The 26,117-nt window shown below is 46.5% G+C and overlaps 5 protein-coding genes across 7 annotated transcripts; 1 reads left to right on the plus strand and 4 right to left on the minus strand.

Annotated features, from left to right (window-relative positions):
• Positions 1-3,480: 3,480 nt before the first annotated feature.
• Positions 3,481-6,874, minus strand: LOC130540412 (interferon-induced protein 44-like). Of its 2 annotated transcripts, none has more exons than XM_057059545.1 (8): positions 6,742-6,874; positions 5,645-6,138; positions 5,504-5,555; positions 5,239-5,434; positions 4,985-5,137; positions 4,718-4,889; positions 4,538-4,638; positions 3,481-4,229 (listed from the first exon to the last, which is right to left on the minus strand). In XM_057059545.1, exons 2-8 carry the CDS (start codon positions 6,123-6,125, stop codon positions 3,993-3,995), a joined length of 1,392 nt encoding a protein of 463 aa, XP_056915525.1. In that variant the 5' UTR covers positions 6,126-6,138; positions 6,742-6,874; the 3' UTR covers positions 3,481-3,992. The 2 variants fall into 2 exon arrangements, with proteins under 2 accessions (XP_056915525.1, XP_056915526.1); XM_057059546.1 differs by lacking the exon at positions 6,742-6,874 and adding an exon at positions 6,529-6,688.
• On the minus strand, positions 6,808-12,512 carry LOC130540414 (interferon-induced protein 44-like). Its single transcript, XM_057059548.1, has 9 exons — positions 11,828-12,512; positions 10,717-11,210; positions 10,576-10,627; positions 10,311-10,506; positions 10,057-10,209; positions 9,789-9,960; positions 9,609-9,709; positions 8,244-9,304; positions 6,808-8,161 (listed from the first exon to the last, which is right to left on the minus strand). Exons 2-8 carry the CDS (start codon positions 11,195-11,197, stop codon positions 9,068-9,070), a joined length of 1,392 nt encoding a protein of 463 aa, XP_056915528.1. The 5' UTR covers positions 11,198-11,210; positions 11,828-12,512; the 3' UTR covers positions 6,808-8,161; positions 8,244-9,067.
• LOC130540389 (microtubule-associated protein 1S-like) lies at positions 11,894-21,060 on the minus strand. Of its 2 annotated transcripts, XM_057059494.1 has the most exons (10): positions 20,869-21,060; positions 20,043-20,138; positions 18,846-18,928; positions 18,576-18,713; positions 17,748-18,243; positions 17,524-17,610; positions 14,024-16,416; positions 13,618-13,750; positions 13,331-13,548; positions 11,894-13,248 (listed from the first exon to the last, which is right to left on the minus strand). In XM_057059494.1, exons 1-10 carry the CDS (start codon positions 21,044-21,046, stop codon positions 13,093-13,095), a joined length of 3,978 nt encoding a protein of 1,325 aa, XP_056915474.1. In that variant the 5' UTR covers positions 21,047-21,060; the 3' UTR covers positions 11,894-13,092. The 2 variants fall into 2 exon arrangements, with proteins under 2 accessions (XP_056915474.1, XP_056915475.1); XM_057059495.1 differs by lacking the exon at positions 18,846-18,928 and having other exon boundaries at positions 20,869-21,059.
• Positions 21,061-21,189: 129 nt separating this feature from the next.
• LOC130512956 (cocaine- and amphetamine-regulated transcript protein-like) lies at positions 21,190-22,109 on the minus strand. The gene is made up of 3 exons (XM_057011465.1): positions 21,925-22,109; positions 21,725-21,805; positions 21,190-21,511 (listed from the first exon to the last, which is right to left on the minus strand). Exons 1-3 carry the CDS (start codon positions 22,057-22,059, stop codon positions 21,404-21,406), a joined length of 324 nt encoding a protein of 107 aa, XP_056867445.1. The 5' UTR covers positions 22,060-22,109; the 3' UTR covers positions 21,190-21,403.
• A 786-nt stretch (positions 22,110-22,895) lies between these two features.
• Positions 22,896-25,082, plus strand: yju2 (YJU2 splicing factor homolog). Its single transcript, XM_057011435.1, has 8 exons — positions 22,896-23,066; positions 23,284-23,384; positions 23,565-23,709; positions 23,838-23,972; positions 24,062-24,243; positions 24,323-24,461; positions 24,542-24,710; positions 24,822-25,082. Exons 1-8 carry the CDS (start codon positions 23,043-23,045, stop codon positions 24,923-24,925), a joined length of 999 nt encoding a protein of 332 aa, XP_056867415.1. The 5' UTR covers positions 22,896-23,042; the 3' UTR covers positions 24,926-25,082.
• Positions 25,083-26,117: the final 1,035 nt, after the last annotated feature.

Here is a 26,117-nt window from a genome sequence, read left to right on the forward strand (position 1 = left end):
AAACGTGTACTCTCTATGTGATTACCCGAGAGTGTTAGGGTGAGTGGGACGGTGCGATGAGTGATGTTACCCAGAGAGCGGCCATCGATCGCCTGGGGGGACAGGGAGCGATCGAGAGGAACCAGGGGAACGCCAGCCTGACGCGCGAGAGAAAGGTCCATCAGGGACTCATCAGCCCCAGAGTCAATGAGAACACTCACCGGAATAGACTCCTTATCCCAGGAGAGTGTTGCGGGGAAGAGGCGGTTGTGTTGCTCGGTGGGTTGGGGAATCACAGCTTGGCTCACCAGTACTCCCCCTACTGGTGAGCAGGACCCTTTTGGTCGGACGGGGCAGGCTTTGATGAAGTGGCCGTTGTTTCCGCAGTACAGGCACAGCTGGTCTCGGAGTCTTTGCTCCCACTCCTGCGGTGAGAGACGGGACCGGCCGATCTGCATGGGTTCCTCTTCGGCTCTGGGGAAGGAGTGAGCTGGGGGTAGCAAGGGGATGTGAGGAGGCGGGGCGGCAGTGCCGGTAGGGGAGAAGTCAGGGGCAGAGGGAGTGCGGCGGGAGAGTTGGCGGTCAGAACCGCCAGCACGTTGGGCGCGCTCCTGGCGGCGCTCCCGTAGTCGTTCATCCATCTGGAGCGAGAGGGTGATCAGCTCGTTGAGTGACGAGGGGCGGTCCCTCACAATCAGGTCCTTGATTGCCTCACTAAGGCCCCGTCGATAGGCGCTACGGAGCGCGGTCTCGCCCCAGCGGCTCTCTGCAGCCAGGATGCGGAACTCAAGGGTGTACTCCGCAACTGACCGTGACCCCTGCTGGAGGGCGAGCAGACGACCCGCGGCGTCTTCCCCGTAGGTGGGGTGCTCGAACACTGCCTTGAACTCCCGTCGAAAGGCGCTGTAGTCTGAGGAGAGGCGGGGGTCCAGGTCAACGGCAGCTATGGCCCAGCTCAGTGCCTTGTCGGCCAGGAGGGAGGTTAAAAATCCAACCTTGGCCTCGTCGGAAACAAATCTGGAGGGCTGATGGCGGAAGAGCAGCTCACATTGGTGGAGGAACCCCTTGCCCTGGTCGAAATCCCCGCCGAAAACACGGGGGCTAGCAAGGTTGGGCTCGGCTCGGGGAGGAGGCGGGAGAGATGGGTCTGGTGGATAAGGGGGCGGTGCTTCGGGTTGGGCTGGTGCCGCAGCCCCGCCGGGGTCGCTGCCTAGCTTCTGCTGAATGGAAGCCAAAACGGTTGCCATGGCGGTCATCCAGTTGAAGAGGGCAGACAGGGTACTGGAGGTGGTCTGGGAGGAGCTCGGAAATCTGCCCTTGGATTGTGGGGAAGGCCTTGGTTAGCTCAGACTGAAGGGAGGAGAGCTGGGCGGCGTGGGCCTCCACTTTTCTTTCGAGGGGGGAGGGTAAAGTGGGGGCTCTAGGGCCGCCCGTCTGCCCTGGGGTTCCACCTTGACTCATTTTGGCTTGATCTTTCTGTTAAGCTCGGGAGGACTGGTGGTCAAGTGTGGCGGAACCCCAAAGAAGGCTGACAGACACGGGAATTAAAAGTAACTCAGATGATTTTAATGAACCAAAAGAAAGGACAGGAGGGAAGAAACTAAATGAGGAGGGAGGCCGAGACAAACTATAGGGGGCGTGGGGAAATGTCTTGGATGCGGCAGACGAACCAAGTCCGAGATCCGGGGGCGAGAGTCCGTGGGGGAGTCCAAGTGTCCAGAGGCCAGGGGAAATCTGTCCGGGGAAGGGGAAGAGGAAGAGAGGCTAGGAAGGTTGCAGAGGAGCAGGGGGAGACGCTGGAGAACGCTGGGAGTCGCTGAAGACGCAGGGAGACACAGAGAGGCGCTGGGGGTCGCTGGAAGACGCAGGGAGACACAGAGAGGCACTGGGGGTCGCTGGGAAAATCGCTGGGGAGCCTGGAGAGATGCTGGGTCAACGGAACGTGTTGCCAAAACATCAGTTAGATCAAGCGCTGGTCTGAGTGCAGCGGGGCCCTTTATGGGTGCAGAGTCGTTTGGGCGGATTGGGCGCAGCTGGAGGAGAGGGCACGGGTGGTGGTGGTTGAGCTGATTGCACAGGAGGAGGTGGAGCCAGAGTAGGAGTCACAACAAACAGTCGTGATTTATGTATATCTCATGCGGGGTGGCGCTCTTTCCGAAACATTCAGACTGGGACAAGTGCTAACAGTTGTGTTTTTATGCATTGTTTTGGGTTTTTTGTTTTGTTTTGTTTTTAATGTTTTGGCATTTTTCCTTTTCCCCAAAACACCTTCAACTCAACATTCTTTTGTAATACGGATGCATATTTTGAGTTCCTGTTTTAATTCTAATATTACAAATATTACAGACTTGTAATTGTACACAGTAGATTGACTACACACATGTTTGCTTTGATGCTATTAAATTCAGTCTGGTAATCTCTGATGAAGGATTTGTCTCTGCACTAATCTGGTGTTCAGCAGGGGATTATCACACCAGATAACAAAGCCGTAGGTTAGTACATTTCCTCCATGTCAGGCGTGAAATCAGCGGCACACTCGTGCTGCTGCTGTTACGATACGATTCATTAATCACTCCTAATTTACTCTACAGACAAATTTGGTGCCAACTGAATAATGTCGATACAATGAAAAAATGCTGCATGTACACGTAAACATGGCGCCCAAGCAGCAAATGAGGCCACGAAGCATTGCACAGACCACTACGACACCTCAGTACTGAACGTACACATTGCACTTTTAAATCCCACCTGTGCTGCGTTTGCTACGGGAAAATTGCCACTTGCAGACAGGCTTTGACGGAGACGCCTCTCCTGTTCTAAACAGGGTCATGGGTGGGAAAACCTCATGCAGTTCTTGACTTGATTAAAAGATTCTGTTGTAAAATGACCCCATCTCGTTGTTTCCGTGTATCTACTCTATCTACTCTACTCTCTAGAACTCGATCTTGCAGGCCGGGAAGGTTTCGTCTTGCATGGCGACGGTGCTGTTGGATCCATCAGCACGGTGATGCCCAGCTCCTTCTGCCTGTCCACCGTCTGCTGGTACCACTCCTGCATCTGCGCCGACTCATAGGTCGGGATCACTGTCACCTGGAGGGATACACCAGGACGAGAAAGACAAAATGTAGACAAAACTCACGAGATAGTGACGCAATCGGCAGTCTGTCTGTACCTGTGTTCCATCAGGCCAGAACATCTTGCTGTCCAGCAGCGCGTTGAGGGTCTGAGCCAGACGCTGCTCCCTCTCCGGACTGTCGCCACTGACGATGTAACAGGAGGAGCGGATGCACCTGAAGAGATCCACGCTGACGGTGGAGGAGGAGACTCCAGAGGGGATGTAAGCCAGGTCCACGTAGATGGTGACTCCAATGGCAGAAACTTTGTCATGTGGACGGTTTCTACGTCAGTGTGTACGGAATGAAGAGTAAATAAATAAACACATGATCCTTTAAAAAAAAGAATCTATTTGAAGATTTTATAAAACACGTAGAACACGCGCACTTTTGCTCAGAAGAATTAACTTTTATTACGGTGGCTTCGTGACCATTTTATAACAGCAGTGATTATGAAAGGGCGAATACCCTCTAGTGGTCGGCTGGGAGAATTAAAAGTTGAGTAATGCCGTTATAAAATTTTAAATCTCAATAGTTATTATGTATCAAGATAAAATTATAATTAACGACGAGAGGCTGAAATATATCACTAAAGTTAAATACTGTATAGGTGTTTACAGCAGTCAATACCAGTATAGTAACCTATTTATTCTTATTACCTATTTATTCTTATTACCATGTTATGAAATCCTAAATACAAGAAAGGGTTCTAATTAATTAATAAACAGATGCACAGAGCTTCTTGGAAATGCAGGGTCATATGACACATTTATGTATACTGTACACCCAGCCGAACCTCACTGTCAGACTATCAAATGATCATATTCCTAATCATTATGGTAAAGGTAAATGCAGCAAGCATCTGCTCTGTTGGGCAGCTGAAACTAAATGCATGTTTTCTCAAAGACCTGGCCGCAAAATCTCGCAGGATTTGTCACTCTGCTGCAGAGAGTGGCCTTCCTGCTCCTCATAGATGAGCTGGTTTTCAAGGAAACTGTCGCTGTAATGCAGCATTTGCATGAGAGCCATTAGCAGCAGGATGTCGGTGTCCTGGTCAGGCTCCAGCTCTTCAGAGTAGTTCTTCACTGGTATCACACAGGACAAGGGGATGCCCAGACACTGGCTCAAATCTCGGGCCTGCAAAAGTATTTAGATTTCCTCAAATGTTGCTGTAAAATGTGTTTTTCTATTTCCTTCTTCTAAATATGTTTTAAAATTTGCATAATCACGTTCATTTATATATGTGTGCGTGTGTTTATTTTTATTTTATTTTATTTTTGTACAGGACACAGGATACCATGCTGTAAAAACATGGTGGAATGACTTTGTACTGCTCATGGAGGGGGATGCAGGTCAATGTTTACCATTCTTTTGAATATTTTACTGCTCTGTCACAGTAATAGAACTGCAGCCATCATTACCCTGCATGAGGTGGTGACATTTACCTTCTTCTGGATGTAAACACTGTGATAAATTGTTCTTAAGTCATCCGCCACCAGAGAGCACGCCTCGTCCACTTTGGTCATGAGCAGGATCTGGGGAATGCCTACAGGTAAAGGAGAGGAAAAAGCACCATGAGAAATGTCGCCCTGATTTTAACAGAAAAACACAGGTGTGGTACTAACCCATCTGACTGGCCTTTTTGCGGATCATGTCAAACTTGTCCAGCATTTTCTGGGAGAGGATTGAAGCCTTGCAGGTGTCCACCACATAGGCAATGCAGTGGATCTTGTCATTAAGGGTCGCCAGTGTCTTGTAGCCAGGAGAGTCCGGCATGAGGGGACCAGAGGGACTGAACTTAGAAGCAAGCAGAGAGAAGGTCCATGTGTCAAAAAAAAACAACCATAATCGACATGAAAAATGTGGTAGGTGGGGGGTTTAAAAAGGGAAACCTGGTAACGATCCACTATGTGACCCCTGAAGATGTTGAACAAATCCTCAATGTCCACTCCCGCACCGGTCATTTCCTCCAGTCCCATTGTGTCACACAGGACCAGAGGCAGAGACTGTCCCCTCTTCCCAGCCATTATTCTGTAGGTTCGATACTACAAGTGAGACACAATTTGAAACACAAGTTATGGTTGAGGATGCGTTCAGGTGCAGGACCAGAGCTGGTTTATTTGGATTCTGGTGTGAGTAGTGACACCTGAGTCGTCACACTCTTGTCTGCCGTCCCAGCGATGGCCTGGCACGTCATGCTGCCTCGGAATATCGAGTTGACGGAGTTAAAGAAGCTGGATTTGCCAGCTCCGACGGGCCCCACCAACAGGATCCGGGCCTGGGGAACGGCACTGATGCCAGGCCTGTACTTGGAAATGTTCTGTAGCAACTCTTGCTTTTTCCTACGAGGAACACAAACAGAGTGTCAGAGTTGGATTATGGGTAAATTGCATCATCCGTGTTTAACCTACTCTGTCGTCCATTGAATGTTCCTCCAGGGTTTCTTAAGCAGTATTCCCAAACCTGCACATGGGATAAATGCACATAAATGCACCTTAGCAAGATGTCAAACCTTATCAGAATTTAGCCTGTAAAGAATGAAGAAAACCAACTTTCAACTCGATACACTTCCAGCTCGATCAGTGCAAAGTCACCCCCGTGCATGTCCGGCGCCTGGAAGTTGAAATTCGTCCCCGGGTTGGACAGAACGCTGGGTTTGTTGTCGTGCAGGAACACCAAAGCACCGAAATCTGGACTGGTGTCCACGTCTGTGAATGCGGGCTGTCCGGCGATGCCCACCACCTTCAGAGGTTTGGGTTCCTCTGCTTTGATGCTGTACAGGAAGGCCTCGCCATCGATGACGGGCTGCCCGCTCTTGGTGTAGTCCTTGGAGGTATAGGCCCCATAGACACGCCCGGCCGTGTTGAAGGCCACTATGACAGTGGGGCCCTGATGGTCACAGCGACTGTGGAAAGCATCAGCGGTGAAGCCCTGGACGCTGGCCTTGTAGAGGAGATGGAGTCTGGCGTGTCCAAAGAGAGAGAGCAGCTTCTTCTCCTGATCTTGAGACAGGCTGGACGTGATGGTAGACATGGTGGACAGATCGCTGTACAGAGCCAGATACAGACGCCTGATTGGTTAGTGACCCCATTTCATATTGTTACTTGTGGTTATGATCAGGGATGCTACGTTTGGTGGCTGTTGATGTAGGTTGTTGGTTGTTGTAGCTTCCTTATTAGATTAGGTTAGGTTAGATTACATGCATCACAATGAAACCAAAAAACGATAATCCTGTTAACGGGGACACAACTTAACATTGATTGATTTATATAAACACAGAAGAAAAGATTTTCTGGAGTTCTATATTTGCTATTATCCAATTGCTGCCTCATGGGTTTTGCGCATGCGCGGTTCCTTCATTTCGCACGCTATTATTTGATTGAGTATCGAACTATCGAATGCACAATATAAAACTTCTAGACGTTTTTTAACACACCTGAGTTCGGTTTTTATGGACCGTCGAAACGATTACAGCTGAAACTGTATAGAGTCCGATCGAAAGTGAAAGTATGTTTGGTTCTCTAGATAAAACTGACGATTTAAATTGTGATTTACAACAATTAAAAGACATGCGGTAAATATATACGTTCATAAACACTGTCCAATAGTTTTACTCGAGTAATGTAATAGAATAATACATAAAGAATACCGGCTGCGCAGAGGTGACAAGTTGCTGAAGTCGAGTCCGAAGAGAGTGAAAGCGAAAGCTGCCGTATCGGATGGTGCACATTCTTTATTTGAAGCATAACTCTCCACTTCCTGTACTTTCAAACCTCTCCACCCCAAATGCAATGATCAACAGTGAGATACATACAGGATTATCCATGCAGGACACACTGCACACGGTTACATTTCATTTTGTTGGCGTCATTCCGCAAGGCTCTCCCATTCTTACAAAAAAGTCTTTGAAACTTAAAGACAATAAAAAAATGATAAGCTACTTGAAAAGTCTGAACAATATTTCATTTACGTGATGATCGAAACATTTTTCTGAGTTCTGAGACGATTTTGTGACGTGTCACTGGTGCGTTTACGGTCTCAGAAGGGATCCGTGGGTCCTTTTTGCCATAGTGTGAAGGTTCCCTTTTAAAGGCAAAGACTAACAGTCGTGATTTATTTATATCTCGATGCGGGGTGGCGCTCTTTCCGAAACATTCAGATTGGGACAAGTGCTAACAGTTGTGTTTTTATGCATTGTTTTGGGTTTTTTGTTTTGTTTTGTGTTTAATGTTTTGGCATTTTTCCTTTTCCCCAAAACACCTTCAACTCAACATTCTTTTGTAATACGGATGCATATTTTGAGTTCCTGTTTTAATTCTAATATTACAAATATTACAGACTTGCAATTGTACACAGTAGATTGACTACACACATGTTTGCTTTGATGCTATTAAATTCAGTCTGGTAATCTCTGATGAAGGATTTGTCTCTGCACTAATCTGGTGTTCAGCAGGGGATTATCACACCAGATAACAAAGCCGTAGGTTAGTACATTTCCTCCATGTCAGGCGTGAAATCAGCGGCACACTCGTGCTGCTGCTGTTACGATACGATTCATTAATCACTCCTAATTTACTCTACAGACAAATTTGGTGCCAACTGAATAATGTCGATAAAATGAAAAAATGCTGCATGTACACGTAAACATGGCGCCCAAGCAGCAAATGAGGCCACGAAGCATTGCACAGACCACTACGACACCTCAGTACTGAACGTACACATTGCACTTTTAAATCCCACCTGTGCTGCGTTTGCTACGGGATAATCGCCACTTGCAGACAGGCTTTGACGGAGACGCCTCTCCTGTTCTAAACAGGGTCATGGGTGGGAAAACCTCATGCAGTTCTTGACTTGATTAAAAGATTCTGTTGTAAAATGACCCCATCTCGTTGTTTCCGTGTATCTACTCCGCTCTAGAACTCGATCTTGCAGGCCGGGAAGGTTTCGTCTTGCATGGCGACGGTGCTGTTGGATCCCAGCACGGTGATGCCCAGCTCCTTCTGCCTGTCCACCGTCTGCTGGTACCACTCCTGCATCTGCGCCGACTCATAGGTCGGGATCACTGTCACCTGGAGGGACACACCAGGACGAGAAAGGCAAAATGTAGACAAAGCTCACGAGATAGTGACGCAATCGGCAGTCTGTCTGTACCTGTGTTCCATCAGGCCAGAACATCTTGCTGTCCAGCAGCGCGTTGAGGGTCTGAGCCAGACGCTGCTCCCTCTCCGGACTGTCGCCACTGACGATGTAACAGGAGGAGCGGATGCACCTGAAGAGATCCACGCTGACGGTGGAGGAGGAGACTCCAGAGGGGATGTAAGCCAGGTCCACGTAGATAGTGACTCCAATGGCAGAAACTTTGTCACGTGGACGGTTTCTACGTCAGTGTGTACGGAATGAAGAGTAAATAAATAAACACATGATCCTTTAAAAAAAAGGATCTATTTGAAGATTTTATAAAACACGTAGAACACGCGCACTTTTGCTCAGAAGAATTAACTTTTATTACGGTGGCTTCGTGACCATTTTATAACAGCAGTGATTATGAAAGGGCGGATACCCTCTAGTGGTCGGCTGGGAGAATTAAAAGTTGAATAATGCCGTTATAAAATTTTAAATCTCAATAGTTATTATGTATCAAGATAAAATTATAATTAACGACAAGAGGCTGAAATATATCACTAAAGTTAAATACTGTATAGGTGTTTACAGCAGTCAATACCAATATAGTAATCTATTTATTCTTATTACCATGTAATGAAATCCTAAATACAAGAAAGGGTTTTAATTGATTAATAAACAGATGCACAGAGCTTCTTGGAAATGCAGGGTCATATGACACATTTATGTATACTGTACACCCAGCCGAACCTCACTGTCAGACTATCAAATGATCATATTCCTAATCATTATGGTAAAGGTAAATGCAGCAAGCATCTGCTCTGTTGGGCAGCTGAAACTAAATGCATGTTTTCTCAAAGACCTGGCCGCAAAATCTCGCAGGATTTGTCACTCTGCTGCAGAGAGTGGCCTTCCTGCTCCTCATAGATGAGCTGGTTTTCAAGGAAACTGTCGCTGTAATGCAGCATTTGCATGAGAGCCGTTAGCAGCAGGATGTCGGTGTCCTGGTCAGGCTCCAGCTCTTCAGAGTAGTTCTTCACTGGTATCACACAGGACAAGGGGATGCCCAGACACTGGCTCAAATCTCGGGCCTGCAAAAGTATTTAGATTTCCTCAAATGTTGCTGTAAAATGTGTTTTTCTATTTCCTTCTTCTAAATATGTTTTAAAATTTGCATAATCACGTTCATTTATATATGTGTGCGTGTGTTATTTATTTTATTTTATTTTTGTACAGGACACAGGATACCATGCTGTAAAAACATGGTGGAATGACTTTGTACTGCTCATGGAGGGGGATGCAGGTCAATGTTTACCATTCTTTTGAATATTTTACTGCTCTGTCACAGTAATAGAACTGCAGCCATCATTACCTGCATGAGGTGGTGACATTTACCTTCTTCTGGATGTAAACACTGTGATAAATTGTTCTTAAGTCATCCGCCACCAGAGAGCACGCCTCGTCCACTTTGGTCATGAGCAGGATCTGGGGAATGCCTACAGGTAAAGTAGAGGAAAAAGCACCGTGAGAAATGTCGCCCTGATTTTAACAGAAAAACACAGGTGTGGTACTAACCCATCTGACTGGCCTTTTTGCGGATCATGTCAAACTTGTCCAGCATTTTCTGGGAGAGGATTGAAGCCTTGCAGGTGTCCACCACATAGGCAATGCAGTGGATCTTGTCATTAAGGGTCGCCAGTGTCTTGTAGCCAGGAGAGTCCGGCATGAGGGGACCAGAGGGACTGAACTTAGAAGCAAGCAGAGAGAAGGTCCATGTGTCAAAAAAAAACAAACCATAATCGACATGAAAAATGTGGTAGGTGGGGGGTTTAAAAAGGGAAACCTGGTAACGATCCACTATGTGACCCCTGAAGATGTTGAACAAATCCTCAATGTCCACTCCCGCACCGGTCATTTCCTCCAGTCCCATTGTGTCACACAGGACCAGAGGCAGAGACTGTCCCCTCTTCCCAGCCATTATTCTGTAGGTGCGATACTACAAGTGAGACACAATTTGAAACACAAGTTATGGTTGAGGATGCGTTCAGGTGCAGGACCAGAGCTGGTTTATTTGGATTCTGGTGTGAGTAGTGACACCTGAGTCGTCACACTCTTGTCTGCCGTCCCAGCGATGGCCTGGCACGTCATGCTGCCTCGGAATATCGAGCTGATGGAGTTAAAGAAGCTGGATTTGCCAGCTCCGACGGGCCCCACCAACAGGATTCGGGCCTGGGGAACGGCACTGATGCCAGGCCTGTACTTGGAAATGTTCTGTAGCAACTCTTGCTTTTTCCTATGAGGAACACAAACAGAGTGTCAGAGTTGGATTATGGGTAAGTTGCATCATCCGTGTTTAACCTACTCTGTCGTCCATTGAATGTTCCTCCAGGGTTTCTTAAGCAGTATTCCCAAACCTGCACATGGGATAAATGCACATAAATTCACCTTAACAAGATGTCAAACCTTATCAGAATTTAGCCTGTAAAGAATGAAGAAAACCAACTTTCAACTCGATACACTTCCAGCTCGATCAGTGCAAAGTCGCCCCCGTGCATGTCCGGCGCCTGGAAGTTGAAATTCGTCCCCGGATTGGACAGAACGCTGGGTTTGTTGTCGTGCAGGAACACCAAAGCACCGAAATCTGGACTGGTGTCCACGTCTGTGAATGCGGGCTGTCCGGCGATGCCCACCACCTTCAGAGGTTTGGGTTCCTCTGCTTTGATGCTGTACAGGAAGGCCTCGCCATCAATGACGGGCTGCCCGCTCTTGGTGTAGTCCTTGGAGGTATAGGCCCCATAGACACGCCCGGCCGTGTTGAAGGCCACTATGACAGTGGGGCCCTGATGGTCACAGCGACTGTGGAAAGCATCAGCGGTGAAGCCCTGGACGCTGGCCTTGTAGAGGAGATGGAGTCTGGCGTGTCCAAAGAGAGAGAGCAGCTTCTTCTCCTGATCTTGAGACAGGCTGGACGTGATGGTAGACATGGTGGACAGATCGCTGTACAGAGCCAGATACAGACGCCTGATTGGTTAGTGACCCCATTTCATATTGTTACTTGTGGTTATGATCAGGGATGCTACGTTTGGTGGCTGTTGATGTAGGTTGTTGGTTGTTGTAGCTTCCTTATTAGATTAGGTTAGGTTAGATTAGATTAGATTAGATTACATGCATCACAATGAAACCAAAAAACGATAATCCTGTTAACGGGGACACAACTTAACATTGATTGATTTATATAAACACAGAAGAAAAGATTTTCTGGAGTATTTTGCTACCTATCGACAATTGCTGCCTCATGGGTTTTGCGCATGCGCGGTTCCTTCATTTCGCACGCTATTATTTGATTGAGTATCGAACTATCGAATGCACAATATAAAACTTCTAGACGTTTTTTAACACACCTGAGTTCGGTTTTCATGGACCGTCGAAACGATTATTGCTGAAACTGTATAGAGTCCGGTAGAAAGTGAAAGTATGTTTGGTTCTCTAGATAAAACTGACGATTTAAATTGTGATTTACAACAATTAAAAGACATGCGGTAAATATATACGTTCATAAACACTGTCCAATAGTTTTACTCGAGTAATGTAATAGAATAATACATAAAGAATACCGGCTGCGCAGAGGTGACAAGTTGCTGAAGTCGAGTCCGAAGAGAGTGAAAGCGAAAGCTGCCGTATCGGATGGTGCACATTCTTTATTTGAAGCATAACTCTCCACTTCCTGTACTTTCAAACCTCTCCACCCCAAATGCAATGATCAACAGTGAGATACATACAGGATTATCCATGCAGGACACACTGCACACGGTTACATTTCATTTTGTTGGCGTCATTCCGCAAGGCTCTCCCATTCTTACAAAAAAGTCTTTGAAACTTAAAGACAATAAAACAAATGATAAGCTACTTGAAAAGTCTGAACAATATTTCATTTACGTGATGATCGAAACATTTTTCTGAGTTCTGAGACGATTTTGTGACGTGTCACTGGTGCGTTTACGGTCTCAGAAGGGATCCGTGGGTCTTTTTTGCCATAGTGTGAAGGTTCCCTTTTAAAGGCAAAGACTAACAGTCGTGATTTATTTATATCTCGATGCGGGGTGGCGCTCTTTCCGAAACATTCAGACTGGGACAAGTGCTAACAGTTGTGTTTTTATGCATTGTTTTGGGTTTTTTGTTTTGTTTTGTGTTTAATGTTTTGGCATTTTTCCTTTTCCCCAAAACACCTTCAACTCAACATTCTTTTGTAATACGGATGCATATTTTGAGTTCCTGTTTTAATTCTAATATTACAAATATTACAGACTTGTAATTGTACACAGTAGATTGACTACACACATGTTTGTTTTGATGCTATTAAATTCAGTCTGGTAATCTCTGATGAAGGATTTGTCTCTGCACTAATCTGGTGTTCAGCAGGGGATTATCACACCAGATAACAAAGCCGTAGGTTAGTACATTTCCTCCATGTCAGGCGTGAAATCAGCGGCACACTCGTGCTGCTGCTGTTACGATACGATTCATTAATCACTCCTAATTTACTCTACAGACAAATTTGGTGCCAACTGAATAATGTCGATACAATGAAAAAATGCTGCATGTACACGTAAACATGGCGCCCAAGCAGCAAATGAGGCCACGAAGCATTGCACAGACCACTACGACACCTCAGTACTGAACGTACACATTGCACTTTTAAATCCCACCTGTGCTGCGTTTGCTACGGGATAATCGCCACTTGCAGACAGGCTTTGACGGAGACGCCTCTCCTGTTCTAAACAGGGTCATGGGTGGGAAAACCTCATGCAGTTCTTGACTTGATTAAAAGATTCTGTTGTAAAATGACCCCATCTCGTTGTTTCCGTGTATCTACTCCACTCTAGAACTCGATCTTGCAGGCCGGGAAGGTTTCGTCTTGCATGGCGACGGTGCTGTTGGATCCCAGCACGGTGATGCCCAGCTCCTTCTGCCTGTCCACCGTCTGCTGGTACCACTCCTGCATCTGCGCCGACTCATAGGTCGGGATCACTGTCACCTGGAGGGACACACCAGGACGAGAAAGGCAAAATGTAGACAAAGCTCACGAGATAGTGACGCAATCGGCAGTCTGTCTGTACCTGTGTTCCATCAGGCCAGAACATCTTGCTGTCCAGCAGAGCGTTGAGGGTCTGAGCCAGACGCTGCTCCCTCTCCGGACTGTCGCCACTGATGATGTAACAGGAGGAGCGGATGCACCTGAAGAGATCCACGCTGACGGTGGAGGAGGAGACTCCAGAGGGGATGTAAGCCAGGTCCACGTAGATGGTGACTTCCTCTTCAGAGGTGGATTTAGAAGCTGCGATGAGAGCGAGACCTTTCAGAATCCAGCCCCAAGCAGAGTAACATTTACGGTTTATTCCCATACCTGGATCGTGTGAGGAGTTGGCTGGTGCTGCGCGGGTGCTGGACGAGGGCGCCCGAGTAGAGGATGCTTTTCCCTTGGTGGCTCCGCTTTGGTTGCCAGGCCTGTTTTTCCCTGAGCTCATTATCTGGGGCGGCTGTTAAAAGGAGAAACAAAACAAGAGTGTCCACTTAAGTTACACAATCCTTTTATAAGACAAACAACCGTTCTTATCCATAAATATAAATGGGGATTCAGCTTGCTTTTAAAAATAACGGCCGCTGGGTTATGCTCGTTGTGTTTTAGACTCTGCAACAATGTAGAAGGCAACCTTAGTCCCAGCAATCTTATCTCCGCACCTCCAGTACGTGACTGTTTAACGTGAGACCCTGTAAGCATCAATAAGCTTGTGCTAATAGCAGAAACTCACCACCAGTGACTTTTTCCCTCGCACACCTGAAGCCTTTGTCTTTTTCCCATGATTATCAGAGCCCGACTGGGGAACAGGCATGCAGGCATCTGGATGCGGTGGCAGTGGCGGGCTGTCCCTCAGAGGGGCTGGAGGGGGGTCTTGATGCAGAGTCTGGTTGTTGTGTAGGTCACGTGGGGAGTTGGTGGGCTCGCTACCTGACTCATCCTCATCTGAGTCAAGAGCTCCATCGGCTGTGGTGGACGGGCAGTCTTCGGTGCAGACAGGGGCGTTTGACTCACTGGGGGACATGTCCTTGGTGTTGTTGGTTTTGCCGTGGCTATGTGGAGCACATGGTCCTCTGGACGACTCCGTCAGCCCCAAGCCTGAGTCCGCAGGTTTGAAATGCTTGAATTCGCAAGGGGAGACAAGACACAGGTCCACTTCATGAGAAGCTCCCTCAAAGTGCAGTGTGTTAGGAGCTGGAGGCCGGCCCATCTCTGAACCCTGACCTAAGGACCTCGAAGGCTTCTTCACTGGTAACGCCATCCCCACAAAATGGCCGCCATTGGAGTTAGAATGGTAAAGGTTGTCCTCTCCTTCTCTTTGGCTTCCAGTGGTTGGTCCTTGTTCTAAGGACATCGAGAGAGACTCATCCACTTCTGTGGACTGTGGAGAGCTCACCTCCGCAGGCAAGGAGTGTGTCGTTGTGGTGGTAGGATCCGATCCTTCTTTAAATGCCCCCAGCGAGAGGAAGCTAAGCTGCTTCTCTCGGGAGTTTGCAGGACTCTCTTGAGTGGTTCTTGGTTGGCACAGCGGATCCTCGCTTTGCTTAAGATGGCCGCTCTCCTGGTTGACATCAGACCCTTCTGGTCCTGTAATCTGCTGCAATCTGCTGAGAGTGCCCCTGTTGCTCCAAACGTCATCGGGGGAGAGGCAGTATGGGGTGTGTCCCGCGCTGTTGGGCCGTGAATCGGGGGAGCCTGGCTCTACAGTCTCCTCGTCGGGACTTAGAGTGACCTGGTTTTCCGGGGATGGACGGGAGGAAGGACTGTATCTTAAGGCCCCGTCAAGGAGAGTGAACTCAGTCGGGGTTAAGTCGAGCAGAACTGTACTGTCGTTCTGGGGAGGAGAGTTTAAAGACGATGGAAACCCCACAACTTTGGCTGGTTTGTTGGAGTTTCTGGGCTTCTGCTCGTTCCTCAGGTCTACGTCAGCATCCTTCCCACTGAACGCCTGAAGCTGTCCCTCATCATCACCGCCTGCTGATCCTCTGTGAGCATCGGGAGCTTCATTGGTTGCCACTTGGATCATGTCTTTTTCTAATTCACTGGTTTTCTGTCTTTCTTTGACTGCTGTTTCTTCAGATCCCCCCTGCAGTCTGAGAAAGTCAGTGGAATCCTCTGGGGTGGACATTCTGGAGCCACAAGGCTTCTCTTCAGTCACTGGCTTGGAGTTTTGGCCTTGCGGCTCCTTATGAAGCTCTGATACGTCCTTTTTTGTGGCCTCATTGTTGGGCTTTTCAGCGATGGTGCATTCTACTTTGCTGAAATTACTCATATCCTTTCCCTGTGGTTTTTTTGTTTTCTTTACTGGTGCTTTTGTTACTTCTTTTTTCAGTTTTGTTTTATTTTCATTCTTCAGTTTTGCCGTTGGGGCTTCTTTCTTAAGCTGGTCATTCCTCACAGCGACACTCTCTTCTTTGGTTCCAGTCTTCTCTTCCTTTTTACTGCCTACCTTCCTTGAACTGTTCTTTTCTGATGCCTTTTGCTTCACACCTGCCTCCCTCATTCTGGTTTTACCAGCTTCTTTCGTAGTGACTCCATTTTGTGCCTTCCCCTTTTCTCTCATCAGCACGTTCTTCACATCATCTTTACCTCCCCAGTCTCTTCCAAGTTTTGAAGATATGTCCTGACCTTGAGACAAACCGCTGTCTATACTATCTGTTCTGTTGGTCCTCTTGCCCTCCCCTAACCTCTGTAGGTCCCCGGTAGTCACCGTGGGCTTCTGAAGGAATGCCAGCCCTTTCAGGTTCTCCAAACCCTGCAGCAGTTTTGCCTGTGGGGTGACACCTGGGAACAGCATCCTGACAACCTTCTCCTGAGGACACGCTGGGTGCCACACAAGCAGGATGGACACAGATGCCAGAGCAGTGAGAGGAAGGGTTTGATCTTTGGGCAAGGATGACCCCACATCAGGCCAGTTTTCCATGAATGTCTGGTACTCCTGACTCTTTTTGCCAGGACTTAGGATATATAGGTCCAACTGTCCTACTCCCATTTTCTGAAAGAGTGTTATAGGCTCGGTGGGGATACCTTGTGGTTGAAACATTGGCTGCGGTTTGATGTCTAACTTCTTGAGCAACTGTAGAGTCAGGGCAGCTTGTTGTGTGCTCTTGAGCACATTGTCAGCATCTAACAAAAGAAGACAGAGGGCCTTTGTAGCACCAGAGCAAGGAAAATTATATTCACACCCACACAGAGATGATGCAGTTTCTGCCATTGGAGCTTGACAATTGCAATAGACTTGACTGACTTGACTGTTCTACAACCAACTATTGCAGCCATAAAGCAAAAAACTAAACATTTGACAATTTTTCAGATTATAATGAGGTACCTTTGATTGTGTAGAGGTCATAAAAAGCTAGAAATACTCTACAACAGGGGTGTCCACACTGTTTTCACTGAGGGCCACATACATAAAAATATAGGAGGAGCTCGGCCACTTACTAGAAATTAGTTATACAGCCTTAGCTTTAGTGTATTAAAGTTAGAAAAATCAATTAAAAGTGGTCAAATATGATATATGGTTGAATATAATTAAAGACAAATCTGCCTTCATCACAGCTTTCCATAAATGGATCTTTATTGAGTTATTCAGAAAAAGCTTTGGCAGCTCATTCCCAGAACAGCAGCCTCAGATTTCTTCTTAGACAGAAGATTTACAGTACAGAGAAAAAAACAATAATAGGGAAAAAATCAAGCTTGTTATTTAAGTTATTAGGCTTAATAATGATAACAACAACCTAATAACGTTTATTCGAAACAGTTATCAACATTAACAGACCGAACTGGGCTTAATAAGAGGAGTGCCTATAATTTTAGTAAATTATTCTGGTGAGTATCAGCTGCACTGGGTATGTAACTTGGGCCATCAAGCTACAGTACTGATCTGACGCCACCCGTGCCAAAAGTCCAGACAAATACCACTGATCAAGGAGCAAATCTGCATCAGATGAGATGAGCTGCTTTTGCGTGTGCAGTGTGTGCGCTGAGCATTGTGTAAAAGCAGGGTTTGTCCTGTTTGGTGGAGCAACTGCCTTGATGCCAACAGTAGCTCCCCCTGGTGTTAAGACTAAGAAGTGCAATACACTGAAGCAAACGTTGAAGTGCGGGCCATATTCTATTCCATTTATAAAATGTCTTGCAGGCAAATTAAAAATGCACCGAGGGCCATAGTTGGCTCCTCTGCAAGTTTGTGGTCAGTACTCGTGATTTGATCATTTTTAATGTAATACTCACAATCTTGCTTTTCTGTCTGCAGCCTGTTGGGGGCGTTAAAGAACACAACTCCGAGTTCTGGGGAGATGAGCCTTTTAGAGGAGTCATCTGCACAGACAAGGGAACATCAGGACAAAAGCACACAGCAATTAGACAAAGTCTTTCCTCTCAATTGTGTGCAAATACATCTGCTGTTAGAATAATGTGGGGAAAAAAACAATATATTGGATTTTGTGTCTGCCCACCTTTGATATCAGAGCTTAGGTCCGACTCTGCCACCTTCCTCTCCAGGAAGGCGTTGACCCCAGGGAGGTTCTCTGTCCCGACGTGGGTCAACAACACTGCATCGATGCGGTCAAGGTGGCGGACCAGTTTCCAAAAACAGGCCTGAGCGTCTGAACCGCCATCCATCAACATGGTGAACCCGTTGACCGCAAAGAAGGCACAGTCACCACGGCCAGCAGGGAAAACGTAGCAGCAGGGGCGGGACAGTTTAAGGAACCCCACGGTGTTGGGGGGAGGCAGGAGGTCAAAGGGAGACGGAGGGGAGATGGTGCCTGTGATGAGGGAGGTGAATTCCCCCACAGGCTCCATGACTGGCAGCACCTCTGGGGGGTTGACGTGCAGTGTGAGCGCTTCGCACAGAGGCTGGTTTCCTAAGAGGGTCTCCCTCCACAGGCCAATGTTGGGACAGCTGAGGGTCACACTGAGTTTGGACGAGCAGACTTCTGGATCGATGAACTAAAAGCAAAGAGGCTTTTGATGAATTAGATTAAATACTTGGAAATATTATCTTACACAAGCTTTTGGATTGCTGTTGGCAGCGTTGGTTGTTTTAATCTGAATTTGTGATTTGAACTACAGTTTGGCTCATCATAACTTTGCTCTGCATGTATGTACACATCCCCAATACTTGTTAAAGTATTGGGGCTTTTATTTAAACTAAACAGGTTGCTCAGTTAAATTGCCATGTAGACAATGTAACTGCTATATAAGGAGATACAATATAACTTCTTAGTTAATTCTTAGTTCCATTCAGTACGATTTTGAAAACGTAAGTGTCCAACACGTACCAGCTCTGTAAGTATCTGTTTCAGATGTTTAGGTGAGAACAGCCCTCTGTGAAACAGCAGCTCCCCACTTTCTTCCACGCTCTCACCGGCTAAAATCAACAGCTTATGGGCGGATTCATGGGACAGCAGAGCCCTCACCTGAAGATTATTACATTTAAATGTCATTACTTTGGCTAAAACTAGGTTTTATTCGCCATGTAGTGAGGGTATAGGAAATATTTTTTCTGCAACAAAAAGCTGGAAAAAAGGAGGCAGGATTAGTTCCCTCACCTCTGAATGAACCTGATCCTGAGATGGGCAGATCAGCACCTGAGCGTCCAACACTCTGGTACTGTGGCGCAGACACTTGTGCCCTGATGAGGCAGAGAAAGAGGTGGGAAACAGAATAGAAAGAGGAGGACAGACAGGCAGTCAGCCAAGAGGAAGGAAATAGGACACGGTTGTGAGAGCCGGACAGGAAACAGGCCTACCGGTCTGAGCGAGACGCCAAAAACAATCGGGAGAGGAAGTTAAAGGAGTGCAAGAAGCGAAGTGTGATAAAATGGTGGGTGAGTGAGTTCAGAGAGAGGAAGGAAGAAGACTGGCACAGCTGAGAGTGACCAGTGTGGGAGAGAGTGCGTCGACATTTACAGGAGGCGGACACGGCCGACTGGAAAACAATAACCCAAATAACAAAAGTCTCTTTGTCTTGATTTCAAGTTGGAGACTAAACTCTCTGTTCGCTGTTGTACTGAATCACATATTTATGCACTCAGAGGTTCAAAGGTAAATCATGTCTGGGATTCCGTGGGCTGCCGGGACAGTTGAAGAATTATTTATTCATGTATTCACTCTCTCCAGACCTTTGTTTGACGCCTCCCTCTGCCCACAGATGTGAGCTCATGGCGTTGATGCCTGCCACACGTTAGCACCAGAGAAGCCAGCAACCTTTAGCCCAAACGCCTCAAGTGCAATTTGCAAAGCAACACATCATAAAACCAACAGAATTGTGATGTTTTAAGAACAATTAGACCTTCGACGCGCTAACCAACTAGCAAGGTAACCCTCTTGCTGGCTTTCCTTAACGTTAATTTGAATATTCAAATAAAGAATCGTTCAAAAAACCTGTGCGTTGTAGGAATCCTGGACGACTCTCAGGAGGAAAGCAAGCAAGCATAATGTCCTAACCGTTCATTAATCTCTCTCTTTCTCCTCCCATTCTTCAACAACTAATAAGCTCGTTGAAAGCGAGTCCCCTGCAGACGGACACTCTCAGATTTCTGTGTCACCTTCGGTGTCATTTCTATTGTCACTTCAGCTCGGCTGAGACAGTTGTCTGCACTGTCCCCCATGTTTAACAATGAACGCGCCTTCCAGCTTCCCTCCCTCTTGACCCCTGGCTGTCGGAACAGGGTTGTTGCCATGGGGACCCGAGCTCCGCGCTCGATCAAGGGTCAAGGAATTTGTTTGAGGAAGACGGGAACTTACCTACACCTTTGAAGGATGCGGTGTGATATGAGAGAAATTGTCGGAGATAGAGGTTGAGGTCGCAGGATTTCAGGTCCACATTCCATGAGCGAATGCCTGGAAACGGAACACAAATTCATCATCAGGTGGCTGAAAAGCTTAGAGACATCAAAATGACTGCATGGTTGCGCCACCCCTTTAATCTGAAGTGCATTTAGTCTGGATATTTATGCACGCGCATCAACGCGTCCCAGCAAAACGCACAGCTGTGAAGATCCGAGCAACAGATGCTGCTGCAGCAGGTCAGAAATCTTGATGCAAGATTATTTCACTTGTCACAGCAGAGGACAGAGCTCTCTGGGCGGCCCATAAAAAACAACATGGTTTTCACCCCGATGAGGAAATATTAACCATCATTAAATCTATGTGTCTGTACTTGGGTACCTAAACACATTAAGGGTGCGGTTTTCTGTTCGTTTTGGTCTTTTTATCTATTCAATTATGTATTATTATTATGCATTCTTCTATAATCCGTCTGATTCTTCACTGAGCTCCCGAGTAGTTCATGACAAATGATGAACATCAACACCCTAAAAAGGCAGCTTCTAAAACGACCGAGGAGAAGGACGGTCCGGCCGCTCCAGGCCGTTTCAAGCAGAGGGCTGATGAGATGCTGATGCTGGAGCCCCGCTAGATGACGCATCCCCGGTCAGCATGTTGGGTTAAATTACAACAACACTGCAATGTTTGCCGCGCAGCCTCCTCCTCTGTTAGGCCAGCAGGACTCGCCCGATTTTATTACATATTAAAATAATCTGATCGGGCCGCTGCGGTCTGGCGGACTTACCCCGTTCGATCTCCCTGCTAATGAGCCCTGTCTGTCTGGGCTGAGCTGTCCGTCCGATCACGATGAGCAGGGAGTATTTATGGGCGCACAAGTCGATGTTGGCGGCGGCAGCGCGCTTCGGCTGCTCCTGGACCTCCCTCTCCAGCACCCGGCTGGACGCCATGTTGGAAACTTGCATTTGGGTGTGATGTCATCCGCGCATGAATGAGCGCATGATTTGAAAGAGGCTGAAATATTAATGACGCGTCACTAACGCGGCGAGACGCTTGGATTTATTTCACGACATTGCGCAGTAATAATATTGTAATAAGTACAGAGACATTTAAATAAAGCGATTTATTGACCTCACCTCACAAATGTGTTTACACTGATGAGTTTGGTAACGACGGTAACAAAAACTGAATGACAGAAAGGGGAAATACATTTAATGATCACGAGATGGCACCGTCACGGATCCTCCACAAAATCCACTGAGGATCATACATCACATCACAAGTAATCTGGTAATGACATTTTACGAGCACATTGTGTTCTTTTACAGACATTTTAGGACATAGAAGTTACAGGAAGTTCCCCTCGGACAGCTGCACAGCGTGCCGATGCGCGCTCCTTTACGCACGGCGCACGGCTCCCCGGCGTCACACTGCAACAAGAGCAACGCAGGAAGCAAAATGAGTTGTAAACACAGATCTGTGGTCAAAGAGGAGCGTTTCAATATCGCCTAAAAGTCACATTGGTGGTGTGTATCAGTAGAACATCCGTTTTTCTGCTTTATTTCTATTTTAGTGGTTCTTGCACATGTCCCCCAGTTACGTCTTCCCCTTCGCTGTCAAACAACACAAGAACTTAAACAAACCGATGGCAGCCATCCAAGCTTCTTCTCCAGAGGCATCTCTTTGCTTCTCAGCTTCTCCAACACTTCTTGCAACGCATCGATCTGATGGAGTGAACAACACAAACACACACCATGTCCTGAAACTGGAAAACAAACAAACAAACAAACAAAAAAGGCACATTTGAAATGCACACAATAAATTCATTTTTAAAGCGTCTCACCAGGTCTTTCTCCTGTTGGGTTTTAATGGGGAAGTCCGAGGAGCGGGTCTCCAGCGAGGAGTCATCGGCGCTGGCCAGCCGCAGCCATGCGCAGCAGCAGGTAACCACCACGAAGAGGGTTCGGGCTCTGACCATGGTCCTGGAGGGATGCGTCTGCTCAGGCTGGGGTCTGTGGAAATGTCCATCGGTCCCTTCAGGTTTTATAGGCTCCAAAAAACACCACTGACATCAGTTCGTGTGTAAAATATTTATGGCCATCTCCTGACACGGGTGACATCGATCAGCACCTTTGCATCTCAGGCTAAATGACGACGTGATGAATGGTTAAAGGTGGCTTTTCATTTTATAAAGCATATTTGCCCAAGTGAACTCCAGGGTGGATTGAGGATCAGATTCATTTTCGTTGGTCTATTTTAATATTTAAAACTTTCAACCTTCTCAATCAAACACACACATGATACATGAATGCCTAATTTGTTTTCACGATCAACCTGGAATAACGTGAAAATAACTAAAAGACAACATTCTAAGACATTTAGAGGGCACCTATGGACACAATAAACATGCCTCTGAGTCTGTAGTGTAATTTTTTCCAGTTTGCAGGACGTTCACAGATCTATTCATCTCCTCTGCCCCGGACCAATGAAGATGCAGACCTCAGGTTAAACCAGGCTGACATCAATCTATAAACACAATTTCATTTCCTCTTAAACAACCATACGCTCACCCCAGGTAATGTGTCTGTCATTCACTATGTCTACTGGTATCTGGTAGTAATAAACACAGAGAAATGTCTTTAATGCTCCATATGTTATATCTATGCAGAAAGAACAATTTTCACATTTTTCTACCCCCCCCCCCCACACACACACACACACACACACGCACACACGCACACACAGTGATTTACCTATTTTAGAGAGTCAAACATGCAAGTGTCTTATTTTTGTTTGTTGTGTCATGTAATTACTCATCGCAGCCACAAGGGGCAGCAACACAGCTCGGAAGCGTTCACACTCGGTGTAACGCAAGCGGAAGTGAGCTGTGCACCCTCTCACCACCGAGCGACATTATACAAGTGTTTTGTTTTCACTTTGGGGATTTGAACATAAACCACAATGTCTGAAAGAAAGGTTTTGAATGTAAGTATGAGATTGCGCTCCAAAGTATTTATTTTAAAGCCTCAGGAATTATGTAAAACTAAGAGCGATGGCAGCAAGCTAATGTTAGCTTAAATGCTAAGCATGATTATTAGTGCTAGGAAGGAAAACATCGTTCAAAAGCTGTTAATAAACGATATATTTGTTGCATTTTTTGGGTTATGCTTTTCACTGACACGTTTATCTTTTTCCTTTATAGAAATACTATCCTCCGGATTTTGATCCAGCTAAAATCCCCAAACTTAAACTACCTAAAGATCGTCAGTATGTGGTCAGATTGATGGCTCCTTTTAACATGAGGTACGTTATAAACAAGAAAGTAATATATTCATCAGGTTGTCCTGTCCGTTCCTAAAGCTTAGCTAATTGTGCAACTGTGCAAAATATTTGTCTTGAATCCAACAGTCTGATTTTTGCATTCAATTACGCATTAAAACGTGACCTTTAATGGATTTATGTTAACTGACTGGATGTTTGCAGGTGTAAAACATGTGGTGAGTATATCTACAAAGGGAAGAAGTTCAATGCTCGCAAGGAAACCGTTCAGAATCAGCTGTACTTGGGGCTGCCAATATTCCGGTTCTACATCAAATGCACCCGGTGTCTTGCTGAGATTACATTCAAGGTTAGCCTATTTTTAAAAAAATGATTTTTCTCTTTTTTCTTGTGAAACAAAAACAAAAAAAACAACTCCGGGTCGTCGGGTTATTCATCAAATCATTTAAGCTGTTGTTTCACATGTTATTACCATAGACAGACCCAGAAAATACGGACTATGCCATGGAACACGGTGCAACGCGAAACTTTCAAGCAGAGAAGTTGATTGAAGAGGAGGAGAAAAGAATTCAACAGGAGCGGGAGGATGAGGAACTGAATAACCCAATGAAGGTGAGTGTAAAAATCCTTTACGGATATATATGGTATATTTTAAATGGTGTTAAAGATGAGCAATGCTAGGATCTCACATTCTTTGTCAGGTGTTGGAGAACCGCACTAAAGATTCCAAGATGGAGATGGAGGTCCTGGAGAATCTACAGGAGCTGAAAGAGCTGAACCAGCGGCAGGCTCGGGTGGACTTTGAGGGAATGATTGAACAGTACCGAGAACTGGAGAGGGCAGAGAAGGAAAGGGAAAAAGAAGAGGATGAGCGAGAGACCAAGTGAGTGAGGTGGCTCTGATTGAGTCTCTTCTCTCGTGTCTCATTCATTGTTAAACTGATCACCTGAATGTGTCCTCAGAGAGATGCTGGAACGTGCCTTCGTGAAAAGACTCAGAGACACAGATGACGACGGCGAATTTTCTTTGCCTCCAAAGAAATCCAGTGCAGACGACAGACCGACAGACATCCTCACCACCGACAAGCCTGCAGAGGGTCAGGTAGGTGTCACCATCACATTCAGCTGCTTTAGGATGAACAAGTGAGCGGGGAGATCACTGACGTGTTGTGGGTTGAGCAGGGAACATCAGGTACTGGGGTGAAGAAGGCCAAGTCAGAGAGCTGGGAGAGGAGTGTGGGGACGCTGAGTGGTAGAGGGGCTCTGGGGTCCCTGGTCGTACGGAAGAAGCCGCTCTCAGCAAGCAGCGAACCTCCTGTGGCGACTCCTGCAGCTTCCACTTCACCAGCAGGTGAGGTCACATCCGCTGCTCGTAGCCAGACCCGTTGGGCGTCTTTGAGGACGTCCTTGTGTCAGTGCGTGAATATGGTCTGTCTGATCCTGAAGGTTCTGTGTTTTCCAGATTCAAAGTCATCGTCTGCTGACGTCTGCCGATCCACAGACGCACAAAACGGATCATCGTCCCTCAGCCTGCTGGGGGCATATTCAGACAGCGACAGCGAATAGCAACGCTTTAGAAGCAGGTGACAGATGTACAGGTGTATAACTCATACCACAGAGAAGAGGGCTGGAGTCTTTGTTAAACCCTTATTTTTGTGGCATTCACTTCCTGACAATGTATCAAATGTGGATATTGGTTCTTATTAAAATGTTGACCCTTAAATCTTGGTCTGCAACATGTTCTGAATTTCAACACTGTTATGCTAAAAATATTGTATTAATACCTGTTTTAGTGTGAAGTCCTTTCTTCAAAACAGTTGGATATTACATCTGCTCTTTCTTAACCTTGAATGGATCGAAGATTTATCATAAACCTCTGGATTATGAAGCCTTTGTGGAGCAGCACGTTAAAGCTGTTTACATATTAATATAATCTGGAGTGTAGAGGAAGTAGTAGGTGTCCTTTTATCTTACAAATATGAGGGAATTTTAAAGAACAGCTCATTTATAGATGAAGGAGTCCTCTGGAATCAGGGAGGTTTTATCTGCTTTTAATCTGAAGGTTGTGAGTTCGAGCCTAGCATGGGGCATTTTGTTTGTCCACCAGGACAACAAACACACAGGACAAGTGTCCTTTGTGTCCCTGAGTAGGTCTTTTGACCCACTCCTTGAACCTGACACATGGACTCTGCCCACTTCCAGCACATATAGATGCATCTATAGATGGATGCAGGACCACCACCTCCAACTTAACCTTGGTAAAACTTAGCTTCTGGTTTTATAATCCAATCATTACTGCATTGACATCGGAGGCGTCACCTTGTCTCTTTGCTCCGACCAAAGCTGTTCAAAATCTTGGAGTCATGACTGAAGATCTGCTGTCTATTTCTGTTCCTGGTATCTCCGTCTTGTGGCACACTGCTTTATTCAGCATCAGAAAAAGCAGGCGGTTCCTAACAAGCCATGGTTGCATTGACGACTTCTTGACTTCTTCTTTGCTGGACCTGCTCTCTTTCTTGACACATCTTATTTGAGCCCATGTTGCATCCTTTGCGTTCCACATTTGAGTGTCGTCTGGCAAAGGTGTCTGTGGAGCCACAGCAAGCCAGACTATTTTCATACCATGTTCCCCAATGGGGGAATGACCTCCAAAGCTCTGCAGAGCAGGGGCAACCCCCTGTTCCTACAAGAAGCCATTAAAGACACATCTTGTCTGGGAGCACTTATCTTTTCCCTCCTGTCTCCTCCCGTCTCCTCC

The sequence above is a fragment of the Takifugu flavidus genome, chromosome 16 (assembly GCF_003711565.1).
Source record: "Takifugu flavidus isolate HTHZ2018 chromosome 16, ASM371156v2, whole genome shotgun sequence".
NCBI classification, from domain to species: domain Eukaryota; kingdom Metazoa; phylum Chordata; class Actinopteri; order Tetraodontiformes; family Tetraodontidae; genus Takifugu; species Takifugu flavidus.